Genomic DNA, 18,544 nt, shown 5'->3' on the forward strand with positions numbered 1-18,544 from the left:
AAAAGTAAATCTGTAGTAGATCAAGACTTCTACACCCAAAATTGAATCATTTCAGTCCTGCTTAGAATCGGCATTTGGTGTTATTTGTTGCACCCTGAAAACTGTTCAAATTCATCCTTAAAAGCCCAGAATGTTGAGATGCATGCTGGTGTTGAGCGCATGTAAACATATTAGAACCACTGTAATGTTACCTGTCAGTAGACGAGAACAATCTAATGTACGAACAATATATAAATCCACTGGAAAAACATGTCTAAGTTAGGCTCTGTGCAGAAACAAAACAGATAAGTACCAGAGGACAGCAGAGGGCTGGACTGTAGTAGTTCATTTTCAGTCTTATAAATGCGCTTGCAAGTAACTTTCATCATTAAAATGTCTTTTTCTCTCCACCGTCGGTTGGATTTTATATGTTTAAAGAAACCAGAAGCTTGTCTACATTCAGTTAGATTTTGACACAAAGTGTTTCACTGCCTCTACCTGCAGCAAGTAGTGAAATGAGACTGACACTGCACCATTGTGTCCTCCCACACACTGCACATACGCATTATCAGGTTTACTCAAAGAGACTGTTAATTAGCATGTCAGCTTACACATACAGCACATACATTCGTTGAAAACGTCCGTGCACACCGGCCGACACATAACAAACACGCAAGGTTTTAATGAGAAACAGTATTCCCTGCTTTTTTTTTATCTCTCTTTGTCAGATTCACAAACTGTAAGAGCAGCTGTCACCAGTTTGTCACTCACAATGCTGGCTGTGTTTGCTTTGTTGATTGGAAAGGCAGAGCATACACCTCGCTGCTGTTTTCTCAAGGCCATCGGTTTTTTATCTTGCAAAGATTCGTTTAAAGTAACTGCAGTAGGGGCAGTAGAACATACTGAGCACATGCAAATTGTGATGTGACATTCTTGGGGTTGCACTCACCATCCCCTAGTAGTGGGAATAGTGGACATAATCTTTGAAAAAGAAAATCCTGCCATGCGAAAGGACAGGAGCAGTTTATTTGGTTCATCCTAAGCTTAATGCTATTTTAAAAAATCTTCATCTCTTTGTTCACTATTATACCGACATTATATGTAACAGTAGTGCATAGGACGTCTTGATATCCAAGAGCAGTATTAATTCCGGCATTGCCGTACGTCACTTTTGATACTGTAATGTACGCACCATATAACACAGGCTTTTGAATTAATTCATTTTAATATATTGAAAAATCCCACAGCTTGAGTTCTATGACTCTCATTCACCATATGAGAGCCATTACTACAGAAGCAATGCAACTGTGACTCAAAAATAGATACAAAAAAAATGCTAGGTTGTCTCCACTGATGATGATTCACTCATCTCGGCATGCTGGATGCTTGAAGCTTAAAGTAAAGCTCACAGGTGCCCTACTGTATGGCATAATTTAGGGAATATTTGTTTTACCACTTGAAAGCACTAATTAAGCATCAAAATTTAATTCTAGCCACGCTGTTTTTTTTGTTTTTTTTAAATTAGCCTCATGAAATGTTCTAATTTAAATGAGTTTTTATCTGTCACAGATAGTAGTTTACCACTACTCCGGCCTTAGTCATACATTCGTACCTGTGCGTGCGTGCGTGCGTGCGTGCGTGCGTGCGTGCGTGCGTGCGTGCGTGCGTGCGTGTTGATTTGTACCACCTTGCATTCATGTGTGACCTTTGGAAGGGCAGAAAGAATAAGTAGGGAGGTGGCTTTGACTGCAGCACATCGATCCTGGACCCCTGCATTCTCCTGCTCAACAGTCACTTTCTGTTCGCACACACACACACACACACACACACACACACACACACACACACACACACACACACATTGCTTACACATCCACGCACGCCTCATTGGCCAAATAGACTTACATATGAGTGACGGGGCCAATTTCTCTCCTTTTCCTCCTCTTGTTAATTTATGGCCATTGATCTACACTGAGCTGAATTTATGCTCATCGTGCTCTCAGACTCTTTCTCACGTTCACACAGGCACAATCGGCTCTTTTGTGTCGCTTACAATGCCGTACAGTGACACATGCTCCTGCTGCCTCAGCACAAGTTGTGTGAAGAAAGTATGGGGAACATGATGAAGGACTCGGCAAATATGTGAAGTTGAACTAAAGGTGCCTCTACAGATGTGGAAATGAGCTGGGGTCATTTACGTTCATGCTATGATATCCCTGTGAAGTGCATGTTAGACTAAAGGTTTTCACAGTAAAAATAAAAGAACATTTTTCTTTGACAAAAGCCTAAGTTACATCTTCAGGAAGTCTGATTTCTTGTATCGCGTTTGCTTGTTCTAAGGTGCCTGTCCATCCACTGCAGACAGCCAGGTGCTTGGTGAGAGCGAACGTAGCAGGGAGCAGATTCTCCAGACTCTGAGCGATTTGTCTCGGGGCTTCCAGGATATCGCTGATCGTTGTCTGCTGGTGTTGCACCTGGAGGTCAGGTAAGAAAACAAAACTGAGGAATTTGAAACAGTTTTACATTGTTATTGTCTTGTCTATTTCAGTCAAAAGTTCATATATATTTGTGTCGCATTAACTTTGGGTTTTTTAACGATGCTTAAGCCTTCACTTAATGCATTCAGGAATTTCACCTAATCCACTAAAACTGCAGTGCAATTTACATATAGTTATGATAAAAAAAAATTAAGATACCCCATTAAACGCTGAGGTTTTTTTTATCTCTGGAAAAGAGCATGATTTAATTAAAAGTAAATGACAAAAATAAACTATATTTTAATTGTTAAACATCAACTAAATTCATTCAAATTTTACTTGAAGTTGATTGTATGGTAAAAGTTGTATTTTTTTTTCCCCTCGCCACTACATTGACTGTGTCTACTGCATATTTGTATTTGCATGAACATAACATTACTGCATTGATATTGTTATGTTTTGTCGACCTTTTTTTTAACACAGCAGCACAGAGAACGTGCTGTCAAATCCAGCGTGCAAAAATGATTCGTCCTCATAAATGAATTCTCCAGTTCAGAACAGCTTTGTCTTCAGTATGTGTTTTGAATGTCAATGTCTAAGTTAATTTACCACACCATATACTTTTTCACTCCCGTAGAACCACTAATAGTCCTCCATCATCCTCTTCTATTTCCATCCCTCCCTGTAGTCCATTATGTAGCTTATGCAATATTGTTGATGATTTCAGTTGAAAAACCCTCCCTGAGGCTGATGTCTAGCTATATGCTACACTCCATTGACTCTCCCCATCTAGCGAATTTCCCCTGATAGTGGTACCAGCTAAATGAAGCCATGAGGAAGAGAGAAGGAGGCAAGGAAGGGAGAGAAGAGGGAGGAGGAGAGATGAGTGAGGCTAAAGTGGTGGTGAGGGTTAACGAAAGGATCTACAGTAGCTTAGTGGGGGAAACGATTGAATTGAGAGGGAGGGATGGGGAGATGGAGGTATTCAATATGCAGTGTGTTTTTTTTGGCTTTTGCCGAAGGGGAGAAGACATTTACCCATATCATTTTTATGTTCTTCCACCCTAGACACTGTGACTAAGGAATTTAAGATGTATTGACTTTGTTAGTCAAGATAGCCCTTTATGGAGCTAAAGAACCGCACACAAAAATGTTAGTTTAAAGAGAACATAGAAAAAGAGGAGTGAGTGAGGAAGTAATTTCTACATTTGGTATTTTGGGGGTTTGGCCTGATTTAGGAATCTTAGTATTGTATTTGTTGATTTTGGTAATAACTATAGGTGTTTAGCAGCGAGGATGAAAGTCAGTTGCTGTAAGTTTGAGGTCTTGGTTCTCAGCCAAGTAAAAGGCGGGCTGCTTTTTCCAGAGTCGGGGTCAGATTCTGCCACAAGGGGGTTCAAGTAAGTGATAGAGCAGGTGATCTATAGATGGATTGAGACCTTATCTGCTGTAATATAGTGAAGGAAGAGCTTATCCAAAGAGCAAAGCTCTGGATTTACTGGGCTATCTATGTCCCAACTTTCATCTATTGTCAGGAGATTCGGATCATGATTAAAAGTATGAGATCCTGGATCCAACGTGCTGATGTCAGCTTGTTTCACACCTTGGCTAGACTTGGCCTAAGAGATTGGGTGATTAGCTTTAAGTAGAACCGCTGCTCCTCCACATCAAAAGGAGTCAGTGTAGGTGGTTCAGTCACATGATTGTTATCTCTCATGAACACTTCCCAGGTTCTCTAGTCTTGTCCCACTCAGAGAATTTTACAGGACAGACAGACCCAGAGCTCAGAGGAACTCCATCCCTTCTGACCTGGGAATGCCTTTGAGTCCTCTAGAATGAACCGGAGGCTGTCATTGGGGAGTGTCAGGGTTTTTCTTCTGTGCCTTTTAGTCCCGTTACCCAATCTCTGATAAGTGGGCGGCAATGTAAATGGATAATCTCTAATGATTGATTCTCTTCTTGAGGGAAAAACAATATACTTTGCTCAACTATAACTTGTTATCTTAACGCCCTTTTATTTTGCTGAGCCACCAGCAAAGTTTTTTTTTCCTCGTGATGTGCCCAGCAATTTTTCTCTGATGTAGGAGTGAACCAAAGGTCAGGTAATCGCATATCATTCAGGACTTTTCTTTGCAGGGAACGTCACTTGCAAATGTCCAATTAGAAATCTATTTGAGGTAACTGTCCAATTATTTTGAGCCCCCTGACAAAATTTATTAAGGAGCTGTAATTTTTATACCTACATTCCTTTCTTTTTAAAATGCATTGTCCTTAAAGCTCTGAAAACAATGTTGTTGTTTTTTAGGTGCAAAACATAAATATTCTAGCATATATATATATATATATATATATATATATATATATATATATATATATATATATATATATATATATATATATATATATATAAACTATGGTTACATAACAGTATTGAGAGTGTGCTCTTTATTTACATCATGTTTTTGCTTTTCTTTTAACGCCCTTAAGGAAAATGTTTCATATTCAGTGCAGTGCTCTCCAGTACTCTCTGTGGCTTAACGATATCCAGCAGTGATGTAGTCATAGTTGAATAAGTGGATTTATGCTGAATACTTATGAAACTGAAGAATTTCTGTATAAATTATAGAGTTTAAAAGCAGGTAGACATTTCACATTATAACTACTTAATTCTGATTTAGAAGACTATTATAATAGCAGCAGGCGACTGGAACGTTCTTGAGGGATATAATTGTAAATGATAGTTTGAGGAATGATGTGCATGTAATGACTGATTAAGTGCAAAGTTTTACAATTGAATATGCTTAAAGATTGGTCTCTGTTCTTCTGTTTCCACTCCGCTCCCCTGTTTTACTCCAGGGTACACTGTTTCCATTACCTGATCCCCCTCACCAAGCAGGGGAACTATGCCATTGTGGCCAACGTGGAAAGCATGGACTACGACCCCCTGGTGGTCAAACTGAATAAGGACATCTCAGCCATTGAAGAAGCCATGGGAGCCGCCTTGCAGCAGCACAAGTTTCAGTATATATTTGAAGGTAAGCTGGACCCTGGTAGAAATTTCAAAAGGTGACATTTATTCCCCTACTTCAGGATTCCTTTGTAATCTGGAAAAGTTTATTTTTAATGTTTTCCGCATCTGGACAAAGAAATTAGCATTTGGGAAAATATACTTTAACCTGTCCTCTAAAATCAAGTCATCCGTAATTTTAACCATTTGTTATTTAAATGACCTTTTCAAGGATTGAGAACTCCAGAAAAGAATTAAACAAATCAGTAGGAAACCTTAGTTTTGCTTGCCATTTTTGAGAACACTTGAAATATTCTGTTCTTCTTTAGTAAACGTCCTGCTGTTTTTATCCAAATAAACCTGTGTTATGTTTTTTTTTGTTGTTGTTTTTTTTTCAGGTCTTGGTCATCTCATTTCCTGCATTCTAATCAATGGGGCCCAATACTTTAAGAGAATCAGCGAGTCTGGCATCAAAAAGATGTGCAGAAACATCTTTGTCCTTCAACAGAATCTCACCAACATCACCATGTCCAGAGAGGCCGACCTCGACTTTGCTAGGTAGCTCCTCCTCATTTTTTTTTGTATTATCAGGAAGTGTTTTATAAAGACTGACACAGCAAATGTGCAGTTGCAGTTACACGCTATAAACACTTCAAGGCATATAAGAGGCATTTGGAGATCTTCAACATGGGTATTACTCAGTTTCTGCATTCAGAGCTTTTGGAGACACTAACATTTTTAAACTCCCACAGTGCAACTTCCTGTTACTTCAGTAGGTGGAGTTTTGGGTCAGAATTTCTTTTGACATCTCATGATGTAAATATAATATATAATTTCTCCATTGTGAATGTAACATTGGTCAAGAGGGTCAAGCAGCCTGTCAGCAACACTGTGTTTTGTGTCCGAGACGTTGTTTGTGAATCTGTCATCTATGTGAGTGAAGGGGTCATGCAAAACACGACGAACTGAGAGAGTCCTCAGGTTCGGGAAGATTCTCATCAATTCTTAAGTGTTTTGCAAGGGAAATAGACGAGATTGCAGGGACAGAAGTTGGTAGAAATGAGCACGTACAACATGCAGCGACATCAGGAGAAAAGGGGCACTTATTTAAAGATGAAAGTTGAGGAAGGAGCGTTAAATATTAATTTTAAAATTAACAGCCCGAAAATGCACCGTGACATGTTGTGGGGTTAATTAGCTTCTTTCAACATCCCTTAAAACGTGTCATATTTTTTCAGCACTTTGGTGTTTGTGTGCCAGCAGAATTTGGGCATTATTATTTATCCAATTTGGTATAAATGCGTTCCAAAAAAAAAAAAAAAAACTAACTAACTAAAGATGTAAAGTGTAATGACCTGAACTGTTGTGGACTGTACCGGATGTGGAGGTGATTAGCATGTTATTTCTTCCTCCTGTCAGCTTTGATTATGGTGGAATGGGGGTGATGGCTTTTTGTGTCTTTTCTCTCTTTCTCCCACTCTCCCTGATTACGAGGCGTGGGCGGTGTGGAAGTGTTGATTGGGAATTGCAAAGCTCATTGTTTACGCATTCATGGCTTTTTGGATTGGCCGGCCTCCGGCTCCTGGATGCAGACTCTCACAAACGCACACAAAACCCCCACATACACACACCTGTAGTGTAGCCCCAACTCCCACACACGCAAAAAGTAATAATAACCACACAGCAGCACATATATATATGTATATGTTATTTTAAGGAGACCATCTGACTTTTTATTCAAAATCCCATGGTTCTTTAGAGGTCACAATACATTGCACATAATACGTTTGGAATCGAAACAGGCCAACATAATCCAAGATTGATCTCTGTTCTTGTTTTGTCACAAATTCACCCTGTCTTTCAAACCAGACCTTCGTAGTGTTATCAGATGCATTTCCATTTTAAATGTGAGCAAAACTTTGATATTCCGCGAATGTAAAAAAAATAAATAAAATAAAAAAATCACAAAAAATCCCACAATTCACAGTTCCAGACTTTCCATTTAATAAGAAATGCAATTTCATGTGTGTTTCTTATTAAACATACAAACATGAATATGTTTGTTCACACAATAATTCATTACAAAAAAAATAACTAATTTACTGTAGGACTCTCTATGTAACATATTTGCAACTGAGTGTGTGATCTGGTGTTGTAAAGAACCACAGTTTTGAAATAAAGACGTTGAGAAAGTTGGCTTCGGTTAACCGGAATCAGCAGTGACAAACAGTCTGGTTGGACTACAAGAAGAATATTTGTTATTACCTCCCCTGGAAAGAATTGATGGCAAATAATCAAAGGAAGAAATCACAGCAGGATGTCTGCTTTGCAGACTGGCTGCAGATGTTTCCCAGTTTAGCCATGCTCCTGTTTCTGTTCCAGTGTGTGTTGTGCTTGATCATTTGTTCTTTGTGTTTTGGCTGCAGCCGTGTGGACAAGTCCTGCACAAGAGCGCCATAACAGCCAATGATCTGAGTTAAAACTACAGTAGGGCCAGGTTGTCAGCACTGCAGAACAAATAGGCATGCACACACACACACACACACACACACACACACACACACACACACACACACACTACTTTTTGCCTTTCCCATAGAGTGAAAAATGGTGAGGAAACAGTGTCACCTTGTGGTGGCATCCTAGCTTGCATACTGTAAAATAAATAAATAAATAAATAAATAAATTGTTGTAAATGTTGCACCTGCTGGTATCACCCGAATGTGTTTTTGTGCGTGCGTGTGCGTGAGCAGGTGTATTAGTATCGTCCCAAAGCAGCCTCATGTTGCTCAGTCAGAAGTTTGGCAGCAGCATAAGCTTGTATGTCAAGGTCAAACACACATGCACACACGATCAGAGAAACACACACACACACACACACTCTCCAACCATCTGCTCAGAGACGAGACTCGTTTTGCAAGCCTGCGTGTCACAGCAAAGTCATCTCCGAGTGTGTGTTTTTGTTTATTGACGGCGCACTCAACCTTATCACTGCGCTGATCACCCCTCATTGTCCGCTGTAGCCGCCCCTCCCTCTTTCTTTCTACATCTTCCTCTCTGCCTGTTTATGCTGATGGGTTGTTTTGACAAGAGCTGAGATAAGTTCAACATGGGAAGTTTGTGGCGAGTCCTTCATCTCGAAAAGCGTGAGAAAACTCAGTAGTTACACATGACAACATTTTTAAAAAGAGCGAGCACAAATGCACATTTGTCGACTTAAATCCCTGTGTCCTCACATTCATTTGTAGATGTATTTAAAGTTTTTGCTTCATGATGAGAATAGGCAGCAAGAGTGAATTATAACAGCAAAATGTTTTTAAAAAAGGTTAATTACTTGATTTTAATCTGAGTCGAGTTACAAAGAAGCCAAATTCACAAGTTAAAATGAAGGTTTGCCTCATCTTCTATTTAGTACTTCAGTAATTCACAATGCAAACATTGGATTGTATTTTGTAAAGAACCTAGTTTTTGTTCTTCACTTCAGAACTGTATTGAGTTAATACACACACAAATCTAAAAAAAAAAATAAAGCATAAAATGAGATTTATATATTATACAGGTCTACATTATCTGCTGCAGGTAATTCCTTAACATCGATGGAAAGAGTACTACTTATAAAAGTACTAGTTTTGAGGTAGAATTGTAATTTATAAGTTGGGGAAAATGTATTGTTCCACTGGCAGAATATTTTCCTTATAACTATTACTTTTTCATCAATATTAAGAAATTATTGCCTTAAAAGGCCTCCTTTGTTCTGAAATCTTACTTGTAAGTTACTTTTGTCTTATTCCAATTTTACTAAATGTAATCTTAGTGCACTAACTGTCAGATCAGATCAGATAATTGCACCAGAAACTAGACTAAAAGAAACTTGGTAAGATTTTGTGTTTTTGCAGTGAAGAGTATAGAAAAATCTTTCTATTTCCAAGCTTTATTTTTCGTCCAATTGTTTAAAACATTCATCTATGTTTTTTTGTCTATTTGTCCATCTGCCCTTTGCTCAGCTCTCACCTTTTGTCACTTTTAAAGGAGGTGTTTTGTTGTGAGAGCAGCCCCCAAAGCGTGCCACCTACAAGCCTAAAATGGCACGTTGTCATGAAGACCTGAAAGGTCCATTAGTTTGAGAAAATCGAAGTATGTTCCCAGACGCGGACCGAAGCACCATTACAAATTCACAAAAAGCAAAGCTCTGAGCCGTCCGGCGACCCGTGCATGCAGGTTGGAGAGTTGTCATAACACAAACAACAAATCCGCCACAGCTTAGCCAACCAGCTAGCCTAGACACCAGTCTGACAGTCTCATTGTCACGGCACCCCAGGGTTCATCCCATCTCACCCACCTGTCTCCTACTGGAACGGCTCCAGCGTTCCAATCTACATGTCTGTAATGCACAATAAGGTGTTGCGCTCTGTAGTTTCCTCTGTAGTTACCCCCCTGGTGGCTGTGCATCTCTGAGAGTCAGTGTGTTGGCAAATAAACTGTCTTTGGCTTGGAGCTTATGTGTGTCAAGGTGACAGCGTGGTGTGTCCTCAGAGATTGTAGTTATAAGTACAGTTGACGGCCATGTCAGGAGGTAGTGGGTGTCAACAGATAAAAGCGTTTGTATTTAGGCCGGGTTGCACTACACTGTCACTTCTGTCTCCATCCTTGTCACCTTGTGTTTCTTGCCTTATCTCTTTCCTCCCTCTGTTTTTTTTCCCCCCACCCTCCCTCCCTGTCTTTTTCTTGTTTTTGCCATAGTCCAATCAACTTCTCCGCCTCGGCTCAATTGAAATTCTCCTCCTCTCCGTCTACCTGCGCCCTCTCTCCTCTGTCGCTCGTTTTCTGCGTGCATGCGCAAGATGCCGTGTGATAAGGCTGCTCTTTGTTGATGGAGCCTGTCTCCATGCGTTTCGGTCTCTGTATCCACACCTCCCAGCATGATGGCACTCGCCTTTGCTGATGAAGCCAGTCAGGGGGTTCGTGTGCATCCGTGCCCGTGTTTGTGCCGATGCAGCATGATGAGACTGGTCTTTGCTGATGAAGCTTCACCCCAAGTCTCTGCAGACCTCTGCTCATTACCAGAGGAGAGACAAATGCACTGTTCTGGAGGGAGATGGAGACAGAAGGAGGGGAGGGGAGGGAAGCTATCATCCTTTGGTTCAAAGGGACAAGCGAACGTTAAGACTTAGATTACACGTTCACAAAGCCACCTTTTTGAAATTTGCCGTTTATATTTAGTGAAAATGTAACATTATCATCCTCGACTTGTATTTTTATAGGTTCAGTTCTTGTTGACAATCTATTTGAATCAAATGTACAAGCAGACATAAATGAGTAAACCCCTTAAACACAGCATTACGTTTGATAAAAACACAGTTGGGCTGCGTCTTAGGTTGAGCATGACTGAGTCCGGTCTCCAGTTGTCATAGTAACACGTGTTTTCCAGCATGCGAGTCTTTCAGACTCACTACAGTCAGATACTACTGTTATCAGAACAGAGGGGAAGATTTATTAGAGGAAAATATATCAGAAGCAACACTGAACTGGCTTCTTGACTTAAAGCATTTTCAAGACAGGGAAAATATGCCACCAACATATTTTACACCTAAAAACCTAAAAATCTTAAAAGTATATAAGAAAAAACAAATGATTAACAATTCCATTAGTTTTTTTTTTTTTTTCAATGTATAGATAATTTAAAAAGTCACTTTTCTGACAAAACACAATCTATAGAAACACAAATTTCTAGAGCATGTGATGTCTGAAACTGGTGTGCATAAATTTCTATCTTCAAACAGAAAACAGGTTATTAGAGATGGAAGTATGTTGCGTAAATAAACGCTCACTTGAAGGCAACAAATTGAAGGATAGAGCAAGCATTCTTAGTTTCCTAAAAGATGATGGCAGCTGGATAGGATATTGTGTTACACAGTGAGGGATAAGCTTCATAATTTCCTGCAACTTTCAGTTATGATCTGCATTATTTTCATTTTCTTTGTATAGTTTCTGATTTTGAACATCAAACTTAATACTTTAGCTGTGTGCGTGCTGCACTGTCAAGACATGAGCTAAAAGTAAGAGTAACAAAGTAGAAAGCCTTGCTGAAGATGCCAGGAGGTATTTGTTACAGCACCAACAAGCCTTGGTTCCAGCTGATAGTCAGGTTGATCCACCTGCTAGCACATCTTTTTTTTTTTTTTTTGTTATTATTATTTTTTCCCCCCCCTTTCTCATCTTTCTCCTACTAACTAATGTGTTTTCCCAAACATGCTGACAGAAGCAGCCCGTAATGGCTTTAATATTGTATACGCTACAAATGAGGGGGGAAATGAAATGTGCTGAATCTCATCTTTCTTCCACTTTTCTACTCTCGCCGCTGCTTCCCTCTCGTTCCATTGTCATGTGTCCGTCTCGCGCGCGCGTGCCGCCGTCGCGAATTTATTTAATATCCTTTGCGTACGAGGGGAGAGGTAGGGAAGCAGCTAATTAAAATTTAATGGAACGCACTCCGCGGAGGCACGTCAGCACACATATACAAAGAAGCTGATTAATAAATCAGAACTCTTATAGATTGGACTTGTGGAGGAAGCAGGTGGAAGTGGGCAAAAATTACTGTGTGCGGTTTTCATGTGTGGGTGAAGGGGGAGTGTGCACAGAGGGAGGCTGAGGGCTGTAAAGACTCTAAAGAGGAGGGCAATCAAAACAATTCACCGTGGTGCTGTTTGAAAAATAAGACTTGTTTCATTAACCAGTTGCTGCTCCACCAAAGGGAAACGTGTGTGTGTGTGTGTGCGTGTTATAGTGCGTAAGCCACAAGGGCTTCTTTCTTGATGCTGGGGTGCAGAGAGATTTTAATCTTATTAACAGCCTTTCCCTGTTCGGCAAATAGCTTTCCAACTGCTTGGGTAATGAACTGTTTGAAAGTGTTTTCAGCACACACTAACATACATCACTCAGACACATTGATAGATCGACCAACATGCACACACAAACGCGTTTTTTTTTTTGTTTTTTTTTCTTTCCTTCCTTTCCAGACCAGCCTCCCCCTCCTCTAACCGCTGAACAAAGCTCAGATTGCAAGCAGTCCTCATGGTTCAGACACCCAAACAAACACACAGGCTCTTAACAGACAGCTGACAGTTTGCCACGCCTTCTTCCTGCAGATGCTGCTGTCGTCACATGAGATTCTACAGCAAGAACTGTGATGTGCACAAGGGTTTTACTAGCCCCTTATCAGCCGTAGATCAGCATAATTACACCCTTTTTCTCAGCTACCTAATAAATTGATGCTACAATTACACTAAAAAAGTCAACTTTTCAGCTGTGGCTTTTAATCATTAAACCCCACTTGGTGTTGCAGAATCACAGCAAGTCATCCAGGTCTTAAACAGCAAAGTAGCCCCCAGTTTGTCACGCTAACATCATCATGTTTGACAGTAGTTTTTCTTTCTTTTTTTTAAAGTTTTTTAATGGGGTCAGTTTCATACCAGATGCAACGCAGCTTACACCTTCCAAAAAGTGTAAACCGACAGTCTCGATAGAATATTTTCTCAAAAAGCAAGGGGGGATCTTCAAGATGCTTTTGGGGAAATTTGAGACAGAGCTTTCTATTTTCTTTGGTCTGGAGTTCTTTTTTTGTTTTGTTTTTGTTTTTTTGTTTACAAGAAAATGGGGTTATAAAGTTTTTTGAAAGTCTACCAGTGTTAATACATGACAGTGAAATGAGATAACTCCCTTACTGTCAGATGATTTGTGTATTTAGCCTGGTAAACCTTTGGAAAATGGCTCGGAAACGCATGGAAAAATCTCCAGCACAAATGGAAAACAAAAACATCCCAAAGCTAATGTATGCATGTTTAAGTGATTTATTAAGTGAAAACAAAAAAAAAAAACAGGGTAAATACACTGACTGTTTATACCCACAGCTTTTATTTGTTTTTCATAGACTTTCCCTAACTTTCAGTAAATATCCAAAATATGTCATCTGAAAAATGTCTTTGAACAGCAAACCAATCATCTTAAATTTCTGTTGTTGTAATCAAGGTTGGCCGAGCACGCGCAAATTAAACGTGTGATTCGTTTCATTGTGAGATGAGCCCCCTCATTGTTGCCGTCTCATCTCAACCTCGGTTAAGTAGTGAGTCCGCAATACTCGATCATTTTAACGGCTTTTTTCATGAAATGAATTCAAGGATGAGAAAAATGAACAAAGCCTTGAAGAGGAACGAGGAGCAGGATGGCGGGTGAGACGGAATGCAAATGCTTTGGTGATCAAGGGCGTCTCCCGTCAAGGGAAGGCCAAAAAACAGATATTATGCACCTCTGCTTCTCATTTATCTCCAACTTGATCTGGCGTTTATTTTATAGCTCTACTTTATTTCATCTCCCCCTTCATAACTCTTTTCGTGTCCCCCCCCCCCCCCCCAGTGTTAAAGTTAAAAAACGGTATCGCATAAAAGACAGACGCGGGAGAGAAGTTCCATAAGTGGCCCGTAACGCCTCGTTAGCAATGAAAATGATCTCTGCAAAATGTGCTAAAGCTAGCTCTCCTCCTTTTACTGTCATATTGAATTTCATATGGAACACCAGAGAGCTTAGCTTCTTTCCCTTTTAAGATGCATTCACCTGAAGAGTTCGGAGTCTGTTTTCGACTGTCAGACAAAAGACAAAAAAAATAGAAGTGTCTAAATCTAACAGTTTTAAAAGAAACATAAGGGCTTCATTTAGCATAACAGCGTTACTACTACCCTTCTTGAGCATCTTTCTGCCTTACAAAGCTGCATTAGTTTCTGTTGTTGCGCGACCAACAGCTGTCCTTGGCCAAGGTTGGTAGTTTATTCTAATAAAGGAAGCCCTTCCTTCCTCTAAGGAGAAAAGAAGCCCTGTAGCAGTTTCAGCTGCAGCCTTCTCTGTAATTATTTACACAAATCCGATGCTTCAAATTACCCTATTGATTTGCAATTACAAATTCAGATACTGGCTAAGTCAAATAGTATAATCAACCGGTTTCCACTAGATGTATTCATACAAAGTTGTCATGGAATCATTTTTAATGTTGCAACCACAATCTGTAACGTGTTTAATTGGGATTCTGTGTGTCAGACTAACACATACTAGTACTATTATCTCCAAAGTGAGCACCAGCTATTTGCGGTTGAGAAATACTCCAAAGGATATGCAGCTGTCATGTCAGCAAAAGCTGATTCTATAAAATATTCACTGTGGAGTTGTTTTTTTATTATTATTATTTTAAAGAATCCCATGTATTACTTTCCTTTTTTTTTCTTTTTTTTTTTACAATTTTGTACCGCTTAGTGTTAGCCTATCACATAAAAAAAGCATTCACGTTTATTGATATGTGACAGAATGTGAGTATGAGTGGTATAAAAGCTTTTGCAAGGCACTGTAAAAGGTGAGCTGACTGTAAATCCTTCCTGCGCTGTAAACCACTGCTACTGTCCTCTTGCTCAAGTTTGCTTCCGCAGCTACATTGTGGAAGCTTAACATTTAGGCCTTGTGGGCACTAGAAGCTGAAATCTATTTTAGTGTTTGCCTGTATGTGCTTTCCTCTTTTTATGTACTCCAGAGCAGGGCTAGACAGTAACACGCATTTACTCTCGAAGGTGTTTGACCTATTTTGCCCGGGACCAAAATATATATATATCTCTCTGAGATCTCCTGCTGCACTACCTTACCTTGAGTCTTCTCCCTTTGCTTAGGAATGTGCATTTCTTCTGCCGTGCATTGACCAGTAAATGCATCAATAATAATTTCATTCCGCCGAGTCGTAAAACGTTCAAAACTCCACCTTGAAGGACCCTGTGAAAAGCCGCATGCGGTTAGTGTAGAAAACAAATCCTGTTTGACATATTTGATCCAATTTGTGCCGAAATGTGTTGTTTAGTGGTGCCTGCTGTCCATTTGTGCTAGCGCTTTATCAGTATGTACTTCATGCACTCTTTCAAATGGCCCGTTGAGGCATTTGGTCTTGATTAAAGAGCTGTTTATTCTACACACAGTCCCTTTCCTCTTCTGTGTGTCTGCAATATTTCAGAAGAACAGTCTTGGCTGTTGGGAGCCTGCATATGTTTTCCCCTTTACCTGCATCTCAGAGCAGCAGCTTCACCGGGTCCCTTGATGTCTACTTTAAAAAAAAAAAAGAAATTTGAGCATGACAGCAACAGTGGTTGGTCTGGCTTTTGTGCGCTCTCTTTGTTTTCCGCGCCTCTTTGATTCAGCCCTGGAAGAGGAGAAACGGACCTATATTAAGTGTCTGTTTTTCCTCTATCTCCTCCCTGCATTCTTCGCCAACTTCACTCGCTGCGGCCCTTCTCTTATGTCGTTCATCCATAACCCGTTGCCGCTTTCTCTCCCTCCTTGCAGGCAGTACTATGAGATGCTGTACAACACTCCAGATGAGTTGCTGAACCTGGTTGTGGACCAGGGCGTTCGCTACACAGAGCTCGAGTACATCAACGCCCTGTCTCTGCTCCACCGCAGCCAGACGGGCGTAGGGGACATGAGCACCCAGAACGTCCGTCTGCAGAGGCTGAAGGAGATCATCTGCGAGCAGGCTGCCATCAAGCAGGCCACCAAGGACAAAAAGATCACCACAGTGTAGCAAGAAAACAGAGGGGATTACGTTGCCTAGCATTTTGTGTTTTGTTACTGATTCATGAGATCTCTTAGAGAGTAAAGATTGCTTTAGACATGAGATTGTATGAATTTATTTTGAGGTGCGTCCTTTGTCTTTTCTTGCCTGATGTGACGATAAGGGTCGTAAGTCGAGAGCCGACACAGACGTACATGATTCCACCTCTTGAAATGGAGATCATCGATAAGCGTACGCTGCACTGACTCGCTCTAATTGGATAGTTAGACGACCGCCGCCACCGCAAACTTTGTAAGTCTACTTTCTATATCGGGCATCTTGCATTGTCAGTTTCCGCTTTTTAAAAGACACCATAAATCCTCGCTGCACGCCGAACCTCCTAACAAACCCCCGGCTCTCCAACAACAACAGCTCCGGTTTAAACGACACCATCTTGGACAGTCACCTGAACTCGGGGCCCTATCTCATCTCATTTTCCTATTAGAACCCAAGCTGCGGCTCTCCATTACACCTCCATCTCTCCTCTCCTGCCAGCCCCTATGGACTCACTGATTCTGTTTGCAATAACAGATGCCAGATTAGACTGTCTGAATGAGGCCACATCCTCCGCCTGTTGCCAATTTAGTTTGGTCCCCAAAGAGTTCCTGAGCTTCCCTAGAATTGTATCATATCTGCAGTTGTCAAAAAATCTGAGTCCTGGTCTGCTTCTTTTTTTTTTCTTCTTTTTTTTTCTAAAGTTTCTGAAGTTGCATTGTGCAAAGTGTAGGAGAGTAAATCACAACTTCTTTTTTTTTTCTAATTATATTTTTCAGGTCTAATATGCTGCATTCCTCTGCATTCCTTTTTCACATTTTGTAATGTAACAACCACATATTTCGTTTATTTTATTGGGGATTTTTGCTCCTAGTTTCTTGAAAAACACCTCAAGCTCCGTCGAATTCTGTGGTTAAATTGGGTGACCGTCCGTTTTAAGAATGTTCAGGGTTGTTGTGCTGCTGGAAGGTGAACCCTCACCCCAGTCTCAAGTCTTCTTCATCCATCTTCCCATCGATGCTGACTGAATTCCTCCCTCTGCTGTGGAAAACGGCTCCACCAGTTACATGAAATCATAGTAAAATACAATAAAGCATGTAGTCGAAACTGTGAAAATCATAGAAATGGGCATAAGTACTTTTTAAAATATTCCTACAGCAGTCGTTACGGTAACTAAAATCATATCATCCTGTTTAAATCCCTAAAAGTAAACCAAACACCATGAAAACAAGAGAAGATCCCAAGTCGCTTCCCTCCCTGTTTTCCGCTCATTAACTTTGCAGAGAAGTATTTAACGAGTGGAGGAGAGAGAAATGGGAGCCTTGTCAATACGGCGGTCCCACCACAGGTCTCCTTGAAGCCCACAGAGCAATCCATCATAGTGACACACAGCCTGGAATCGATGGGGAAGCAACGATGGAGCTGCTGAGTGGCTCGCCTACTCCTCTGTAATGCACACTTGGTGCAAAATCCTAGATGTTGCTCATTCATTTGTTCGCTTCAGAAATGGTTCTGAAAGGTTACACAGGTGGAAACTTTAGTACAATATTCTCCCAACTGTGTCGTGCCTCTCACGTATGCTGTTAGACGTCCATCGCACTGCAAGGCTGATCTTTTTGTCACGCATAGTTTGTTTTGGGGGGCTTTTTTTACACTAAGTTGTGCATCACGTTTTTCTTTTCAGTGCACACTATTTTTGCACATATGTTGAATCTCCACTGAATCACGCTTGTTTTGAGCTTGTTTCAATCTTTTGTTTTTGTTCCTTATATATAATCTCAAATCGGTCTGCTTAAAATTAGCCTCGTGCAATTTGTCAGTGCGTATGATAATAAAGATCTTTAAAAAAAAATCTCTGGAGTTCTTCCATTCTTTGTTGCATTTCAAACATTTTCCTTGCATTGTATTTTCTGCATAAGTACCATCTTTCACATGTGACAGTCTATCCACTCGAAGCAATGGAGATGTTTTTGTTCTCAATCTGGAGCTTGTCTGATCCTAAACCAACACTAAACCTGACAGGTGTGCTATGTCACATGACTTTAAGGGGTGAAGAGCTTAACAGTGGCATATCGGGGAAAATAAACACAGACAGTGAACAACCTGAGGCCTCAGTTGTTGTTATTGGCATTATTCCACGTGGTAAAATGTTCTTGGCATAGTATGGTATTTATAAACCCTGAATGTCCCTGGAGCTCTGGTGATTAATGTCATCAAGTTCAGGTGCAAAATCAAAATGTAAGGAGGTAATTCAACAACTATATTTGGATCGTTAATTTACCCAAGATTTTAAGATCTCTGGTTTTTCTTTAGCATTGTAAATACATCTAATATTTATATATTTAAATGCCATAGATTCCAAAGTTCATTAACGTGGAAATTTGGCTGTGAATATGCTTTGATCAGAACTATGACCTTGTAGCTTTGTGGTTGGTGTATGCAGGAAGGTGAGTG

General features: G+C 40.3%; 1 protein-coding gene across 2 annotated transcripts in view; it reads left to right on the forward strand.

The window, feature by feature from the left end:
* exoc4 (exocyst complex component 4) overlaps positions 1–17,326 on the forward strand; it is a 113,710-nt gene extending 96,384 nt beyond the window's left edge. Inside the window, exons 17-20 of one of the 2 annotated variants that reach the window (XM_088003353.1) lie at positions 2,341–2,464; positions 5,313–5,491; positions 5,862–6,021; positions 15,829–17,326. In XM_088003353.1, the coding sequence (XP_087859479.1) occupies positions 2,341–2,464; positions 5,313–5,491; positions 5,862–6,021; positions 15,829–16,066 (701 nt within the window). In that variant the 3' untranslated portion in view covers positions 16,067–17,326. Of the gene's footprint in view, positions 1–2,319; positions 2,465–5,312; positions 5,492–5,861; positions 6,022–15,828 lie in introns of both variants that reach the window. The other variant, XM_014984960.2, reaches the window with a different exon arrangement.
* Positions 17,327–18,544: the final 1,218 nt, after the last annotated feature.

The sequence above is a fragment of the Poecilia mexicana genome, unplaced genomic scaffold (genome assembly GCF_051168715.1).
Source record: "Poecilia mexicana isolate PSO_F unplaced genomic scaffold, ASM5116871v1 scaffold_23, whole genome shotgun sequence".
Taxonomy (NCBI): domain Eukaryota; kingdom Metazoa; phylum Chordata; class Actinopteri; order Cyprinodontiformes; family Poeciliidae; genus Poecilia; species Poecilia mexicana.